This window comes from Dermacentor silvarum, chromosome 8 (genome assembly GCF_013339745.2).
Source record: "Dermacentor silvarum isolate Dsil-2018 chromosome 8, BIME_Dsil_1.4, whole genome shotgun sequence".
Taxonomy (NCBI): Eukaryota; Metazoa; Arthropoda; class Arachnida; order Ixodida; family Ixodidae; genus Dermacentor; species Dermacentor silvarum.
In genome coordinates, this window is record NC_051161.1 from 47279386 (window position 1) to 47297737 (window position 18352).

At 47.4% G+C, this 18352-nt stretch overlaps 1 protein-coding gene across 3 annotated transcripts in view; it reads left to right on the forward strand.

Moving 5' to 3' along the window:
* Positions 1–18352, forward strand: part of LOC119461162 (transcription factor GATA-4) — a 125480-nt gene that overhangs the window by 54941 nt on the left and 52187 nt on the right. For 2 of the 3 annotated variants that reach the window (XM_037722377.2, XM_037722380.2), the window contains exons 3-5: positions 11380–11433; positions 13040–13212; positions 17616–17666. In XM_037722377.2, coding sequence (XP_037578305.1) covers positions 11380–11433; positions 13040–13212; positions 17616–17666 — 278 coding nt within the window. The remainder of the gene's footprint in view (positions 1–11379; positions 11434–13039; positions 13213–17615; positions 17667–18352) is intronic. The other variant, XM_037722379.2, reaches the window with a different exon arrangement.

Here is an 18352-nt window from a genome sequence, read left to right on the forward strand (position 1 = left end):
TTGATTTTTCGCTTTGTGGTACAGTGCTCGCAAATGGGGTGAGGAACCAAAGCGAAATGTTATGTGACCTTCAGCCACGGAAAAATACAACCTTTCTTTCATTAGGGCAACGTATTTCATCCTATAATCAGTGAAGCGGCGTGTACACCCGTGAGCAATAGTATATACGGACCAGGGATCGCGCGATAAAGCTGAGTTTCTCCTCAACCTGGGATTGTAGCTTGAAATTAAAGACTGCACTTCTAACTTGGCATTGCGAATACTTTCCATTACACTCGTCAATTTCACTTTATGAACGTTAATGACGAAGAAATTCAGTTTCCTCGGTGACCCTGTGGTCCGTATACTTTTGCTCACGGGTGTACGTATAGCGGGTGCTTCTGCGACGAGTATCTCGGGTCATTACACCCCTAATCTTGTTCCACTTAGGTTGTAGCTAGAAGTGGACAATTCTTGAAATATTTCCCATTCACTCAAACGGAATGGCGATCCACTTGAAATCACCAATTACATAAGACAGCGCGTCGCGTTCCATATGTATTTAGACTTTTTAAAAATGTTTTCAAGTTCACGTAAAAATAAAGTACGTGGAGCTATGTTCCAGCAAAATGGCCGCTCTTAACCGGAACAGTGTTTTGGATGACAACGATGAGGGCGGAGCCCTCATTTACACGCGACTGCATACAATTACGACGAAAGCGAAACGTTACAACCGCTTGAAAATGTGCACGAAAGAATCGTGGACCAACACGGTCGATTTTATAACTTTTCCGATCCTTTCGTGAATCTTCCCGCCACCTTGCGCTCGGATTTCTGCCGAACACGATGGGCGCGAACACGCAGAACGCGAGATTCGATGTACCGAGGCCTCGCGGGACCGGAAGCTGTTTCCACGTCGGAAACCACATAGCCGATGTGTCACCCTCTATACACAGGACACACAACACATCTCGCGCTCCGCTTTTCTTTCTTCTCATTCACATGGCAGGCACGGTGTCAACAACGGCGTCGAACACGTGTCGCCCATAAACATGAATTCCTTCCATCACTTTTCAGCCCCCCCCCCCCCCCCCCCCTCTCGGTCTCTCTCTTTCTCACTAAAGTGATGCATCCTCAGTTGGGATGTAAGAAACAGAGACTGCTCGAGCTGGGAGAAAAAAAAAAAAAAAACAAAAACAAGCTTCGTAAAAATACGCGACGCGGGAGCGACCATGCACGGCAAGTGCGCTCATACACCTTGCAATGCATACGGGACTCGTCGCACTCAGAAGACAAACAAGGTGCGTTCGGGAATAACGAAATCAAGAAGGAAGCGATAAAACACCGAACGAAATGTGGCGACTAGCTCGCGGTTCAATGGTGCCTGCGTGTGGGGAGGGCGTGAGAAGTGGGGGTGGCTGCTTGCGAAGAAGTCAAGCCAGCAAACAAGGCAGTGCATGCAAGGTGAGTGAGCAAACGAGCGGCAAAACGGAAAGAAAGAAAGAAAAAAAGAGAGAGAAAGACAGCATAACAGGGGCACGGGGTGGGGGCGGGATGCGTAGTGGGGGTGGGGGTAGGGGGGATGGGGGAAGGGGGGGGGGGTGGGAGGGTGGCAGGACAGGTGATTTAGGGCTCACTTTCGCTCCGCGACGCGTTGACGCCTCTCTCATGTCGATGCGGCGCCCGGCTGGCGTCGGAGCGGTTGTGACCAGGAGCCGCGCGTCGTCGCGTTTGGAGGAAAGAAGGGCAGTGCGCGCGCGAATTATGCATGCGGCAATGCTTGAATGACCCAAATCGGTTCGGGGAACAGGTTCCCATGGCGGATGCCATGTCTCTCTTCGCTAGCGAGTCGTTCCGACGGGAACTCTCCGAGTGCCATAGCCTCCCTGGAGCGGAAGTAGTGGGGGTGCACCCTCGCAGTGTAAAGCGAAACCAACATTGCATTTTTTTTTGACAGTGTTCATCGCACGCTGCAGCGCTTAGTCGATTATACAACACTACATGACGTAGTGTTAAAGGAATGCACGATCATCGCTGTATACTGACGGTACCTGTCATATCTCGTGTGGTATTGGTGTGATGAGCGGCGCCCCATTACAAGGTCAGGTGGCTCATCGCATATGTACACAGTATATATGGTACTCTGATGCTGAACACGAGGTGGTGGGGTTTCATGTCCGGCCAGCATTATAGCGACGGTTCAGTGTAGAAGACTGTGTGGTACCACAAGCGTTCGAAGGCGCAGCCGTCCTATGCGGAGTCGCCGAAAGACCAGCTGGTACCTTTGGAATCTAGAGATTAAATGGTCCAGCTGTGAACTACTCCTTCTTAGCATCCACAATCATTTAGAGCGAAGCTCATTGATATCGGCTCTTGGAAGGGATTTGTGTCGTTTCAGTGCGAGATGAAGCTCTGTTCATCAATGAGGTTATCGTATCTATATCGAGTGGGATTTACCGTGATACCTTTTGGGAGACAGAGAGAGGAGGATATAAGGAAGGCAGGGATGTTAACCTACGCTGGGGGAAGGAAGAAGGAGAAGAGAAAGAATGGAGAGAGAGAGAGAGAGAGTGAGGGGAATAGAGACCTGCACAAGACCGTACCACAGATTCAATGGCGCTCGTACAAACAAGACGCTCTCAGAAAACACACAAGTGCATTCACTGCCTTCTGAGCCGATGATCGGTGGGGACGGTGTTTCTGGGAACGCCTGAACGTTCCTCCGCATCAGTATTACTGCGGGTAACCGATGAAAATGAACTTTAAACACAGCTTGGCAAAAGGTACGTGTGCGGTAGATAGACAGTATCGATAACAGTAAGTACCGCTCCGTTGCAAGGGTGTGCTCAGAAAGTGTTCGCGAGGCGTCGACTAATCAATGGCGATATGTACAGGCCAATGAAGATGCCTGCGCAGAGTTTTTGGAACTTCACGTAACTTCACTCGTCAACACTTGGCATATGCCCAAATAGCAGGAAACTCTCGCGTTGCTCTTCGTTTTGAACAAAGGACCCTTAGAGGCCCCATATAGCATCAACCGCACGTTTATTTCTACTACGCCTACAGCATACTCAGGCGAGTGATCTCTCTATTGCGACCACATGTACTACCCTCGCCTGACGAGTTGTCGCCGAGCATTATATTATAATGTTGGTATAGCCGCGCAACTTATAAACTCCTTCTCCGTATGCCCACACTTTGATTTGAACGCGCACCCCACGCTATTTCACTTGAGTACGAAATTGGGCTAGTTGGTTTGGAGGTATACCATATGGCAAACCGCGCAGACGGCAGGAAAGTAATTCAGCAAGACGGAAATACATTTCAAACAGAACCAGTATTTCAGCTTCCATCATCATTCGTGTCCCAATTATTCTTTATGGAAAGCCGAATGACAAAACAAATCGTGTTTCCATCGACATCACGAGATTCCCTTGTTCCTTTCGCAAAACCCAGTGGTGGCCCAACCCGCAGTGTTCCACGGTGTTCACATCAAGTGCCCCATTTTTCTTTTCCTATGTAAGCGTTCCCCCGAACGCAAGCACACTGACACGCGCGCCATCTTGTCTTCCGCTATATACACAAACGGGCTTCCGCTCCGTGCTTGGAACTGCCCTCAATCACGCAGTACCCCCCTCCCGAACAGTATATGGATTATGAAGGCGGGTGGAGTCTCACGGCTACGGCACGCTGAGCAGAAGCCGTGAACTTGAAAACTGCTGTCATCCTGCCAGCAGTGTACGTGGGGACCAAGAACTGCATAAAGGTAGCAAGGGGGGGGGGGGGGGGGGGCAAAGAAGGAAGGAAGGATGTGCAAAGGGGGCAAGGGGGACAAGCCTGAACGGTGTGGGTACACCCGGAAACGCTTTCCTCCACCTCGCAGAAGCAAGCCCTCTCCCTTTCTCACCTCGGTGTCCTCATAGCGCCAGCTTCGTCGTGAATAATTCAAGCATCGGCGTGGTATACGCATGTGGAGAGAGAGAGAGAGAGAGAGACAGCGCCGGCCCGCTTAATAGCCAGTCGCAAAGCACCTAGTCCGTATACTGGGAGAGCCATCGCGCATGTATAATTTCTCGCGCTCGGTTCGAAATTGCCAACGCCTTCTATACCTGATGAGATCGGGACAGAGAGCCGAGTACATGCGGCGAAATAGGAGGCCGACGTTGGGCGCTTCCGTATATTATGGAGCGTCGGCGATGTTCGCTCGGGGCGGACTCTCTGTTCCCTTTTTTTTTTTCCTTCAATGTACGTGTGGTTACGTCAGAGCTTTGCAGACAAGGTTAACCGGTGTGGTGAGGTAACGTAGGGTTAACCAGAGAACAACATGAAGGGGAATGCGAGCGACACGCTCCAGGTAACGCCATTTCAATTTTAAAGGCAGAAAAAGAAAGAGAGAGAGAGAAAATTAAGTAGCAACAGACTCGCGTATACAAACACAGGTTATGCGCATTTTGGCTCGCATTTTGGCTCCGAAGCGACGGTGACTTTTGTCCGGCATGCGTTTTCATATGGTTCTGACTGTCTCCTCCTGTCTATATGGCATAAGTGTCACCCGAACCGAAGAATAGAACAGGAATAAGGTCAGCAGGAACTTCTATACAGTTCATATGCTCTTCTTCGTCACGCTTCTCAAGTAAATACTCTTATCTTAAGCGGGGTGTCATTTATAGTAGTCCAAGATGTGTTAGCAGTCTTCCTCGGAGAACGTCTTGTTCCTTCAGAAGTAAAGGTGTCGCGTGTATGGTGGCGCCTCTGGCGGCTCCTCGAAACTGTGCCACATACACCTGTATAGTTTAGGTATAGAGTATGTGTGGCGCCAGCTACTAAGCAGACCGTCGCGACTCACACCCCATACGAACCACAGTCCGCCCCCCCCCCCCCCCCCCAACTTCAAAAGGGAAAGAAAGAAAAGGAAGGAAGAAAGGAAGAGAGAGAGAGAGAGAGAAAACAATAAAAGAGGTTTGTTGAGACATGCGAACTGAGGAAGTGATGGAAGAGCCCCACGTAAAAATGACCGCTTCCGTTCTTTATTAAAGGTATGAGACGGACCGCGCCCGTAGTATTCAGTCCCAGCGGACGACGCGTGATTGGTCAGCTGCTGGAGGGTCGATATCACACTTTTGAAAAATTTGCAGTTAACTGTCGTTTCCTTTCTCACAGAAAGAGGCGCAAGAGATAAAGGTCTTAAAGCCGTGACAGAGGTTCTTGCTCCCCGCATACATAATGCAGTCTTAATTTGCACAATTTCGAGCCTAATACGCTATCTGTATTGTTATGCACGCAATACAAGACTATAATACACGATAAACTGATGTTATTTAATACGCTAAAGCATATGTCTATTGCTGATGAGACATAAACAGCATGGGTTTGATGGCGCACCACACTGCAGATCGCTGCAGAGGGCTGGATGACAACAAAGGAGCTCGAGAAGGAGCTAAGAAACGTACAACGAGCGATGGAACGAGAAACAGTAGACTTAATGTTGAGACAGGGAGAACGATTGTGTAAATTAGGCAGCAATCGGGGTATAGTTATTCGCTCTGTTACCTGCTCCACATTGCATGCTTGCCGAATCCATTTTTTCCATTAATTCAATCTCGATTGAAATATCGTTTATAAGCGATATTCCAATCGAGATTGAATTAATGGAATAAATTGGGTTCGGCAAGCCTGCAATGTGGAGCAGGCAACTACTGGAATAATATGATGGGTGCCAAGAGAAAGGAAACAAAGTCGAAGACGGCAGATAATTAGCTGGCGTTCTCGAATTAGAAAATTTGCTGGCATAATAAGGTGGTGTCAGCTGGCGCAAAATGGGGTAATTGGAAATTGCTCTTAGTGGCGTTTATTGCGCTGTTAAACATAAATTAGGCTGATGATGATGAGGAATATTGTTCCAAGGATACAGTAATCTTCTGCGAGAGAGACGACGGGTAGAGACATACGCCTGGTGTGTTTTTTTTTTTTTTTTAATAGCCAGGAGCTTTTGAGATCATTTGGACGCAATGTACTGAATGTCTTATGTTCAAGGCGGTAAGAAATAATTCATCCGCGAATGCGTAGTCTTTATGAACAAGGGAACAGCCCTGTTAGATTTCAACATGCACCGCCCTTCCTGTATACATATAGAGCGAATGTTTCATGTCGAACTGTTGAATGTGTGAATGGAGCCTAAAGTGAAAAATTATAACCACAAACGACATCATACGTATTGTCAATGTTTCAAGGAAAAAAAAAAAACCGTCCGAATGACACGTTATCTCATAGCGTGCAAATGATGCATGATGGTTCATCCCATACGGGTCAAAGCTGCACGTGATCATAACATAATGAGGGAACGGCAGGAAATCCCGCGAGAAGAAAGTATATAACGTAGCCATGGGAAGGAAACGACCATATATATATCAGATGTTAGCGACACAGAAAAACAATTGAGTGCCTTGACAAAGGGGTTTACGTCCTCTAAATAATAACGGCGTTTTATGCCGGCCGACAATGCACAGAAAGCAGGACTATATACTGCAAGCTATAAATGTGATTTATAGGAAGACCTAGAAGGCCCATGACTCGCTCACTCGCATGAGCGTCTGTTTCCTCTCTTTTACACAAAGCGCGCGCGCACGCACGCACGCACACACGCACACGCGCGCGCACACACACACACACACACACACACACACACACACACACACACACACACACACACACACACACACACACACACACACACACACACACACACACACACACACACACACACACACACACATTGGCCCACAAAAGCTATAGACGGCCGTTATACCAGCAACTGCCAGGATTACGACCTCTGCGCTTTGTGTACACGCACGTTATAAGCCGCAGCCTACGACAAGTGAGAAAGACGGTGTCAACTGAAGCTCACCTCCATTGCGTGGTTTTATCGTCCCAAAGCTTCGGCTTAGCTATAACCATGAATGGCACCGTAGTGAAATGACTGCCGGATGGATTACAACCACGAGAAATTCTTAAAGCGCACTCAGACATGTCAGCGCACAATAATTCTTTTATTTGGCCACATAAACGCTACCACCGCAGCGGCTGGGGCGTGCAGAAGACCCACAGTCATGGATTGCCAAGTTCTGCTGAAGACAGTTGAAGTCTAGGCACAGGTCGGCGAAGTAAACGGAACTCAATGAGACTCACTCACGAAATATATACCTTGCCTAGGGCTCATTCAGACTCAGACTCGTCAGAATTCTACTCAGCCAGAATCACGAAATTTCTAATCAGCCGGGATCACTCAATATCACGGGTCAGTCTGTGTCTCAATGAGTCCACTCATCGGTCAGCTTGCCGAACAATGGTATATACGGTCTGTTTGAACATCAGCCCTTCTATATTTGATGTATATACAGTCAAAGTAGGGAACGCCATGTCACAGATTGACCCTCACAAATGCCCCTTCAGTCGCGTTACAAACAGACACATACCCAAACCCCGCCAAACTCCACGTTCTCTATCCTGACGCGTACCCCAGCGACATGTGCCCCTCGCTGCGGATACACGGCGACACTCGCACACATGCTCTGGGAGTGTAGAAACGCTAATCCCGACTCTACCTCGGACAAGTGGGAGAAGTCCCTCAGAAGCTCGCTTCTCGCCGACCAGCAATGGGCCGTCCAGCAGGCCCACGAAGCGGCCGCCAGGTATTCCCTGTCGGTCCCTACGTGGGAGACGCCCGCTACGCCCTAAGCGCGTCCTGCAGGACCCAAATAAAGTTTGTCCAGTCTAGTCGCGTTGCTCGCTGTTTCGGTGGCCGATTGTTGTAGAGAGTACGTAATCATTAGGACATATCCCCGCGGAATCCCCTGCCCCTGAGTTCTATAGAAGCATGCACCTGAGGGTGAAAAAAAGCTTGAAAAAGACAGCTTTTTTTTTTTTTTTTTTTTTTGTCCCGCGTTCATTGCTTTCAGATGCTATATCATCTTAATTATGACAACAGAGGTTCGGTAACAACTGTGCAGCACGTATTATCGGAACGCCCAGCGTACACGCGAAAAAATTCCGACATAACTTTTGTGCTACAGGGCATAAAACGACGTTTTGTTAAGAAAGTAACTGGAACGCCAATGCATTTCTCTACGAAGTCCGGGAATTAACATCTCGAAACTGGTGTCGTTCTGCGAATTCGTTACAAGTGGATCCTCCTTGCGAATTCCACGGCTAGAACTAGTAAATTGCAATATAACTAGTTAAAAACTAAATTAGTGAATTTTTGTTAATTAGTCGATTACGCATTTCATTCCTTTTTGTGCAAGTGATGTCCGCCGCTTCGAGGCGACCGGCTTATGAGCTAGAATCGTGCCATCTGGCACAGCCAACCTTTACAAAAATTTGAAACACCCTGTATTTCCCACGAGGCAGCTCAATGTCACGTTCACGACCTTATCGAGCTCTGTAATGTATACGTATGCAACTCTGGCCCTGCATGTATAAAAGAGGCTTCCTTCACTGATGGGCATTCGCGCCCCCGGAACACGTTAAAGTAGACAGTTTTAGCTTGTCCGGTATTCCGGCAAACGAGGGTGGTTTAGGCGGGTTACCGTGTGCGTAAATGTAGGTTGCCGGCGAGGTGGCGTCACCTAGTGGCACGCCCAGTCCGTTCGCGTTTACCGGAATACCGGACACGCTAAATCTATCTGGTATCAGCGTCATAAAATCAAACCAACCAAATGAACTCGGACCTTATCATAACAAGTTTTCTGAATCGTGGTCATTTTTTCCTTTCCTTTTTTTAAAGGTTGAATCCTGTCTTTCATTAGCTCTCATACGTTGCAGCGGAGGACTGCTTACCAATCTCGATCCAACGACATGTCACGCTGATACCCGACTGTTGCCAGCAGACTGGTCTCACCAAACTAACATTAGTATACTGATATCTGTGGACTTGAACGTTGTGGTGACTCTCGATATTACTGCACCAAAAGTTAACGTCTTTTGTCTCGCTCGCCTTCCTTTCTGTCTTTGTTTCTCTTCTCCAACGTCACCACCGCCGCGAGTCTCATTGAACGGCTCAGAACAGCTTCAGGCACTCCTTCTGCAGCCTAAGTACGGCATTGTCTGTGATTAAGTTGGCATGGCATCGGCAGCTTTTAGGATCATGAAACCATAGAGCTTCATACATGAAAAAAAAAAAAAATACTGCAAGGAATGATCACATCGATAGCTCAGCTCCCATGGGAACGATAGTTAGTAAATGGATCTGTCTGATATTCGTACTTGTAGCTTCAAACGTTCTTGTGAGCTCTATTTATTACGCTTTGTCTTCCTCGATTTCCAAGCACTCGTATTTTTCTAAACACAGCAAGGATTAGTCTCCTCACGCATACGTAATATTGTTGTATTTAAAAAGGCAATATGTTGTTTAAGATTATCAATCTGCAAAGTAATTCAAAGCCAGCTGAAGCTAGAAGGACAAAGTTTAGCCAGACTGGAGCCATCCAAATTCTTTTGCTGGATGAATCCTCGCCGCTCCCTTAAACACTAAGTACCATGCTTCTCCCCAGTAAATTTTGCAAGAAACTCTATGCACAAAACCATGCTTCTACATGGCTTCTACCGAAACCTTGCATATACGCAAGTGCGAATGCAGTTCGTGTTTCTACGAGCGAGTCACGTGACGACCGATTGCGCAAGCCGTCGTCGCATATAGGCGAGAGCGAGTGCGCCGTTTGCAGCTCGATTCCGCATTCTGCTTCGCGTATAAGTTTCCACGGAACGGCATTTACGCAAGCAGAAAATGCGTCTAGGAAGCGCGCATTCCCCCCATCCACCACGTTTGAACAGCTGCGCACAGGCGGCTTATAACCAAGCTCGTTGCGAGCCACCTGCTCTGTTTTAACGTTTCTCGCGCATACGAAAGCTCGAGCGCACCACCATTTATAACACGCAGGCGCGCACGCCATGGCGCGTCAGAACTCGCGGACGATATCGTGGTTTGTCTTCCTTTTGCTTTCCTAACTTAGAGGCGACACTGCAGGGTAACACTCAATCTTCCGCATGCGTCCTTGTGTGCCTCCCTCACAGATCGTGTCTGCGCACATTAAATCATGGTTAGACTGCAGCAGATGGAATATTTCGGGACCATAGCTCCGCGCTTTCGGCGAAGCTTTTGGCTCGTTAGGAGAGAGCGCGTAGGCCAAAGTCCCCTTATTACTTGCACAACCGTTCTCGTGCGGCCGGCAACGCTGCGCTCGGCATCACGAGTTGATCAAAGGACAGCCACCAAATCATTTCTTGCATTGAAACGTAATTAGCAATCATTGTAAGATAAATGTTACCGTGCGTATGTCTCACTCGAGTCGTGCAAATGGTGTAAATGGTGTAAGGGTGCGAGTTTAAGACCCATTTACACCCTTGTTTACACCTTCATTTTTAAGGGTGTAAATTATTTTACAGTAAGCCTGTAAACAGACCCCCATAATCTAGAATAGTTATTTGTTGGGCTATATAGTTGGTTTTCAATAACTGAACAAGCGCTTGTCTTTGTCTGCCTTTCGTGTGTCTGTGTTTTTTATTGCGCCGAGTTACTTGTTCAGACCCCCGTATATAGTTCCGACGCAGGGTGTGTGAGAATTGGCTTATGCATACGTACGCGTATAGCTTCGCTATCTTTCACGTATCATGTTTTTTCGTAAGTCACGTCCTCACAGCGGTGCTGATGATGTCAGTATGAATTCACGAATCTGGCTGTATATTCGCGCTTCTGATTTTTTACGCACGAGAAACGTCAACACTAAAGTTGCCGGGACGAGCTTTCGTCCATTTGCGAGTGCAGTGTAAGTTCCTCTCCTTGCTGCAAAAAAAGAAAAAAAAAAAGAAAAAAAAAGAAAAGAAAACCTGCGACGTCACGAAGGGGATAGTGCGGGAGTTTGCAAGAGGCGTCGCCCGCTCGTATTTCACATATTAACGTCATTCTCTCGTGTGCTAAATTTGAGCATTGTGGTAAAAGGTGGCGTTGTTTTGTAGTATGTAGAATATATATATATATATATATATATATATATATATATTATATATATATATATGGAATATAGTACCCACCATGGTGGCCCAGTAGGAATGGCGTTGCCCTGCTGAGCTCGAGATCGCTGGTTCGATCACAGCCACGGCGGCCGCATCTCAATGGGGGCGAAATGCAACAAATGCTCCCGTAGATATATTTAGGCGCATGTTAAAGAAACCCAGTTGGTCAAAGTTAATCCGGAGTACCCCCGCTACAGCGTGCCTCATAATCAGATCGTTAGTCCTGGCGCGTAAAACACTTCAATTCAATGCATGGTGTTTGTTCTTTGGCGAAAGCCCTGTTTGTCGTGATTATACGATATAGATGACTGGTCTTCGTTTGTGTGGACGCAGATGGCAACGTCTGCGCAAATACCTGCAACTGCAGCTTCCACCTTCTAGGGCATGGTGAGCCTTTTTCTAGCAGCAAAGATAACGGATACGGCCGTGGTAACTTCAGTGTGGCCTCTGACTCGAAGAAAATATAACTGATATTAAGATTATGCGCATCGGTTTTATGCGGGAAAGGCGTTTGTAAATACAATCTACTACGGACAAAAGCAAACAAACAAACAACCAAACAAAAAAAGAGCCCGACCGCTTTTTCCGCGACTGTATTTTGGAGTGATTAACTGTGATTTGCAACTTGAGATTAGTTGATTCCATTCATATTTTTCATTTACTTTTGGTCGGAGTGTGATGGCTGTCACTGACTTGCGATAGCGCTGCGATACATAATAATAATGCGCCAGAAGTCCTGTGGGCTGTGAGGCGGCCTGTATAGAACAAACATTTGCATTCATGTTGACCTTAACTCGTCCAGATATCTCCGTTTCGCATTTCGCTTTCATCAAAGTGTGGCCGCAGCAGTGGTGCTCCAGCTAAATGCACTGACATTCTGTCGGCGTGAAAACAATAGGCACACTTCGTCGTTACCTGTGCGCATTAGCTCGAGAAGCGGTTAATCAATCTGATAACGCTAAAGTGGGCGAACATTGAGGGCTCGAAAGAGCGTCGAAGCACTACCACGAAAGAACGAGCTACGCGAATAAAGAGCTAAGTGCTGCTCGTAGACTCTTCTGAACTACTATGCGAAAGCATAATATCATACAGGGTGTAGTGATGTTCCAGGAAAACACTTTAAATGTGTTTCCATCGCGGGAAATGTCGCTACTACAGCACAGAGATGCCGGCGACTTTCACGCTGTGATCCTGTCCAGCGGCAGTGCCACATTTTTCATAGGTGAAATCAAATAATTTTACTGTTGGCGTAAAGTCAAAAAGCAAAATTCGCGCCATTCCTGTTGCTCTAGGCAAGAGCGCGCAAGGAGTTTCGATGCCACCACAGCGCGGGCACAGACCACTCCGTCCGCGCGAGTGCCTGCCGCGAGAGGCGCTGATTGTTCCTGCTCCGACGCGCCACCTGGGCAGTGTCAGGAGCCTATAGTGATGCCCATTATCGTTGTGCGTACAAGTATATGACTCACACTTAAGTTACTTGTCTAAACTTATCTACGCTGCTGTCTGCTTCGTTCTGCATCTTATTGTTGCTTTCCATGCTGGCGTAGATTCGAGTTGCTGATATTAGGAAGGCCGGTTTTAATGGGTTTTTAGCCTGCGTATCGGACTAATTCCTGACCAGACGATTTCACTCGTCTCTCAAGCGACTCGGGAGTCTTTTTGAACAAAGCAGCCTAAAAAAAAAAAAAAATTCACTTCAGATTTTTTTTTTTTACTTCGCTGTTCGCGTTGCAGCAAACGGATCTAATTTACCAGCTGTTGCGCACGCCTCCCGAGTCAAGTGATTAAAGGCCATAAATTTCCCTGCGTTGTGTTCATACCGACAGAAGAATCGCTAGAAACGTAAGAAAAAAAAAAGAAAATAGCAAACAAATATGGGCAGAGACGACAGAGTGAAAAGTCAGCGCTTGTGCACGTGAGAGATATACTATGCGCGCTGCAGTCACGACAACCCGGCACCAGCTTGACGTGTACGCGCACTTTGTGTTCGCAGAGCGTCTGCAGGAGTTCTACAGCAACGAGAGCAAGGAGTGCGTCAACTGCGGCGCCATCTCGACTCCGCTATGGCGGCGCGACTGCACGGGACACTACCTGTGCAACGCGTGCGGTCTCTACTCCAAGATGAACGGCGCCAACAGGCCGCTTATGAGGCCGGCCAAACGCATGGTGCGTGGCTTGCCTTCTTCATTGTTGTTGGCGTTGTTACAGCATTAGAGAGTGTTAGTAGAGAGTTTTATCGTGTCCGGTATTCCTTTAAACGCAACCGGACTGGGCGTTTTACCGGCGGGGCGGAAGCGTAAACGTGAGCGGCCTGCATGGTGCAGCCACCTGGTGGCGCAGAGCTCAGTCAGACGAACACCGAGCTAATATTGCAGCGACCACGGAGTTCCTCACTATATTACCTAGAGGGAAATTCTGGCGCTGCTGCGCTGTGGTATGCATGGGAATGCCGGTATATTGTGACTTCGGATTGGCATCGTCCTCGGATGCCTTAAGGACGCGCCTGGCTAGCAACGTTCCGTCATTCGTGCTGAAACACCACGTAAAAAGCTGTTTTAGCTTTATTATTTCACAAAAACATGTTTTGTTTAATTTTGAGGACTTATTATTGGATGTACAATTATATGAAGCGTAAAAAGTGTCAGCTGGCCGCTATAGTTGGAGGACAGACGACAAGGTTTGCGCTCGCTTTGGAACAACTTGCCGTCTGTTCTTGCTTTTCTTCGCTTCATCCTGCATTGTAGGTGAGCAAATATTATTGCGAGATGTAATATGGGTGAATGAAAGCCTTTTATGTAGATTTTATTTGAAGAGCGCATTATTTGCGTAGCCATATCCACGTTTTGGACGACGCCTCGTTCAACACCAGTCAACACATGCCTCGCAGACACATATCCCGTCATTTCCATGACGGCACAGTGCCCTTTAGGAAACTCTCAGAGACCGTGGCGCCAGATTACGCTCTAGGGGTTATGGTGAGAAACTCTATGGCAGCAACCAAGAGTATTCTGCTTCGCTGCTGGTGTACATTTTCGGCAGCGGCGTAATCGTGTTGCTGCCGAAAATTTATACCAGCAGCAAAGTGAAATACACTTGGTTACTGCAATATTAGCTGCGTTTGTCTGACTGAGCTCTGCGCCACCAGGTGGCTGAACCATGCAGGCCGCTCACGGTTACGCTTCCGCCCTCCGGTAAAACGCCTAGTCCGCCTGCGTTTACCGGAATACCGAACACGATAAAACTATCTAGCGTGTCCCTAAAAGAACGTATCAGTTTACGGAATACCGGAACGTCGGGGACGCGGGTGACAGCACTGAAGCTGGTACATGTTGTGGCGGTTCGGCCAACCGCAATACGTCAAAAGCGCTTTTGTGTTACATGGGTGGGTGTTCTTGTAGAAGCAGAAAAAAAAGAAACACTGTCTGCACATGTAGCGACGCTTTCGACCAGAAGCTAAGTGGAATATGGTTAGCCACTGCAATATTAGCTCTGTGTTTCCTCTGTCTGGTTAAACTCAGCACCATCAGATGGCGCCACCAACGTGTCTTCTCACGATGATGATGATTATCATTATCCTCATCTCACGTAAACGTCAATAGAAACCTGGCACCCGTGAAGGGTGCAAGTTAAAGCTCTACTAAGCGAGGCTTAACAATTTTGTAAATGTTTTAACCTTTGGGGAATACCGGGTTACCGGAAAAGTGGACGGCACCAATGCTTAAGCAACAATGCTGGTAGCCAGAGAGCACACAGAGATATATAATGCAGCGACCAAATCTACTTAACTGCTGGTACAAAGCATCGATAGCGACATACTAATAATTAACGTGCTATCCTTTTACGATTTGCCTTTGACGAGAGCATTCGCGCAAAACAAAGAAAACAATTTTCAGACTCCTCCTATTTGGAGAAACAACCACAAGATGTTGTTACTGGCGTTTCTAATGCCGTCCACGGCTTTGGCAGCTTGGTGGTCCGTAAACGGTAATTTGTTTGCGGACAAGCTAAAGCTCTATATTACAGTTTGCGGAATGCCGTAACACCGGACACCTAAACGCGAGCAGCCTCGTTGGTGGGGCCACCTTGTGGCGCACACTTTGACCGAGACGACATGCGGCTTTTATCGTAGTGACCAATTACATTAGACGGACAAGCTGACATGCGGCTTTTATCGTAGTGACCAATTACATCAGACGGACAAGCTAAATATTTATGTTATGACAGACTTTTAGCAAGTCTGTAAACGCACTAGAGTTTACGGAATACCGGAAGAGTGGAGACATCGATGGCAGCAGCAGTGCTTGGTAACGACATCTTGTGTCGGTTTGTTAAACCGCAATATTGTTTTCCGCCAACATTAATATATACCCTATATACTCGAACCCGGATATATCGAACCCACGTATAACGAATTATTGTGTATATCGAACAACTGTAAAATCCCTTGAAAATATTTTATAATGTTTTTATTTTATATATCGAATTACCTATATATCGAACTTTTTTGTGATCCCATTCAGATTCGATATGTTCTGGTTAGACTGTAGTACAAGGACAGGCTGAAACTGTGTATGACAAGTAGCCGGCGAAGAACTTGTCCAGACACTTCGGAGCTCTCTCGACGGCTACCGATACATCGATATCAATAGCTAAAGATATCTAGATAACCAGATAACTAGATACCTATGGCTGGCTGTGTATCACTAGATATTCCACGAGCGGGACACGACCATAAGGGTTCAGCAACAGAAACGCTCCTTAAGTGGCTTCGTTTGTTTCGAGAAACGCTGTACCTTTAGTCATAGAAGAACGACGCGGCGGCTTTTGTCGGCCAAGGTTCTTTTTTTCTATTATTGAAGGAAAGACAGGCAAACTGCGACAAATGTATCCCGACTGCCAGGTAAACGCATCCTTGCGTACACCCTTGAAACTTGGCGCCCCGCTCCCGCTACGCCTGCGTGGTTCTCTCTATACGAACCATTATTCATGCCACCGCGTTCGTCGCGTTTCTTCAGTCACGCATGACGCTTACATGCATGACCACTCGTCGAAGAATGTACACCACGCACAACACCAGGTCCGTGGCCTTGCCAATGAAGGCGGTGTGAAGTCATGCGAAGTTTTTATACCTCAATGACATCGGTGTTCTGACAGACCTTTATTCACTGGGGGCTTCTCTGGCCCCATTCAAATTAAACGTTCGCTCAACCATTGCGTGCGCTATGTTACATTGTTCGCGTCTTGTAGCACTTTCGTTTCCTCACCGCTAGAGCGTTGAAGAGGCATCGAAGGTTAACAGAACGCCTTGATTCGCTATAGTTGGTTCATGCATACTGGTAGGTTTGACAAGCTCATTCCATAGACGAGACAGACGGAAGTAGCCATCTTCTACAAAGGCGTGCCCTTGTCAAATCTGGAAGACATCAAAGAGCAGCACTTAATTATTTTAGACTGCCAAAGTATTTTTTTCTTCAAAACTCTGCTTTCACGTGTGTTGAGAAAGAAGAAAGCGGGGGGTGGGGGGGGGGGGGATGAGGTTAATTATTACTGGTGAAAATGAGGGCTGAGTTTCACTTCTGTAAATTTTGCTCGGTAACCTCAGCGCCAGCTATCGTGTCAGTGTGACGTCACAGATTTCAATGAATTTTCCCGTAAATTGGCCGTTTTGGAGCAGGAAACGTTCTCGAGATGGTGCTACAGATTGAGTCTTTGGTGTCTTTAACATGCGACGTAACACTTCTTTACCGACATACTATTACCTATTACCGTGCCCGAGTTAGACCCTGTCAAAATCCAAGACGTCACGCCGAGCTGTTACCGAAATTTCAGGGCGTCATCGCGACCTGGGCCGTTTTTGCGTTTTCGTGTCTCTTCTGGCCTAAGCAACACGAACACATTTCAGGCAGATGTTCCATACTCTGCTGACTACGTAAACATAATTGACGTCATAAAAAATTTACATACCATTGCGTGTCCATATCTACGTATACTATCGACTGTGTTGCAGTCAAATGTGAATGATGCTTCCACTACTTAAGAATGCCTGCTTGCCCATGAACGGTTATTCATATTTCTCGCAGCAATTTGAAAGCAGATTTTTAACCTAGATCAAAAAAAAAAAGAACGTTTCAGCACTCCTAGTGGAACTTCAGTGTTGTTTAGCAGAACATTCTAAAGAGAGGGGAAAAAAAAAGAATGAAAGAAAGACACCCCCTTGTGTCATGAGTGTCTATAAACCCCCCTCCTCATTTCCCTCCCCCCCCCCCCCCCCCCCCATCCTCCTTCAGTTTTAAATCCTGTTGAGGTACTTCGCAGCGGACGCTTACATTCTCGCAGTCTGGGCTACTGTTTCTGGCCACCAAATAGTTAGCACTCGCGAAAGAATGCGCCAAGTGCTTCTCCTCAAACTCCTCGCCTCGCGCAGGTACAGAATACATGCCCGGTTTTACGACGGGGCACAAGTTTTGACTGTTTCGGTCCCCGTGTACACTGGACATCGCGCGCTCTCGTTCCATTCTCTCTCTTTTTTTTTCTTTTTATTCTAATTCTTACTTTCTTTCCTCACGCAGACACCCCCCGAATCCGGCAGTGACGTTCGTTACAGGACGTACACGAAACAGGTAAGTGCAACACGCCTCCCGATTATTCCAAGATCACGACTAGACCGCGCGAGTTGTGGGTCTCTTTCTCCCCCCCCCTCCCCCCCCCCCCCCCTCCCTTGTTATACTATACTGATGGCTGCGGCATGCCCCTCCACATCAGCCTCTTTCGCCTCTCTATCTCCCTCCGCTGTCCCATTGCTAACCCTCTACAGTCAATTTTTGCCTTTACCTTTTATTCAGGTACGTAAAAATTAACAGCTTTATGTCGCGTTCTTCAACTACCTTTTGTTTTCTTTGAAGTTACGTTTGTGTGTGTGTGTTTTTTTTTATAAAGTGCGGAGAATTCTGGCGCCTTCCCTATGGGCTGCTGGCTGCGAGGGAGATTTTTCGGACACACGGTCGCAGCAGATTGCTTGCGTGCTCCAGTGATCAGTGGGGTCCTCAGTGGTGGAGCCTTCGGCGGCGGTATAAAACAGCCGCGCTAATCCGTCGTTATTCCTGCTTACGATGGGACAGCCCAGGCCGCCTCAGCGAATGTCAGGGCAGTATACTTTTGAACAAAAAAAAAAAAAAAGTTCTGTCGGCTGCGAACCCCGCTGGGAGAAGGGAAATTTTCGCTGGAACGAACTGCACGCCAGTTGCCGCTGCTTTTTCTTTATTTTCTCTCTCTCTCTTTCTCTCTTGAATTTCCTGGCGCAAGCAGT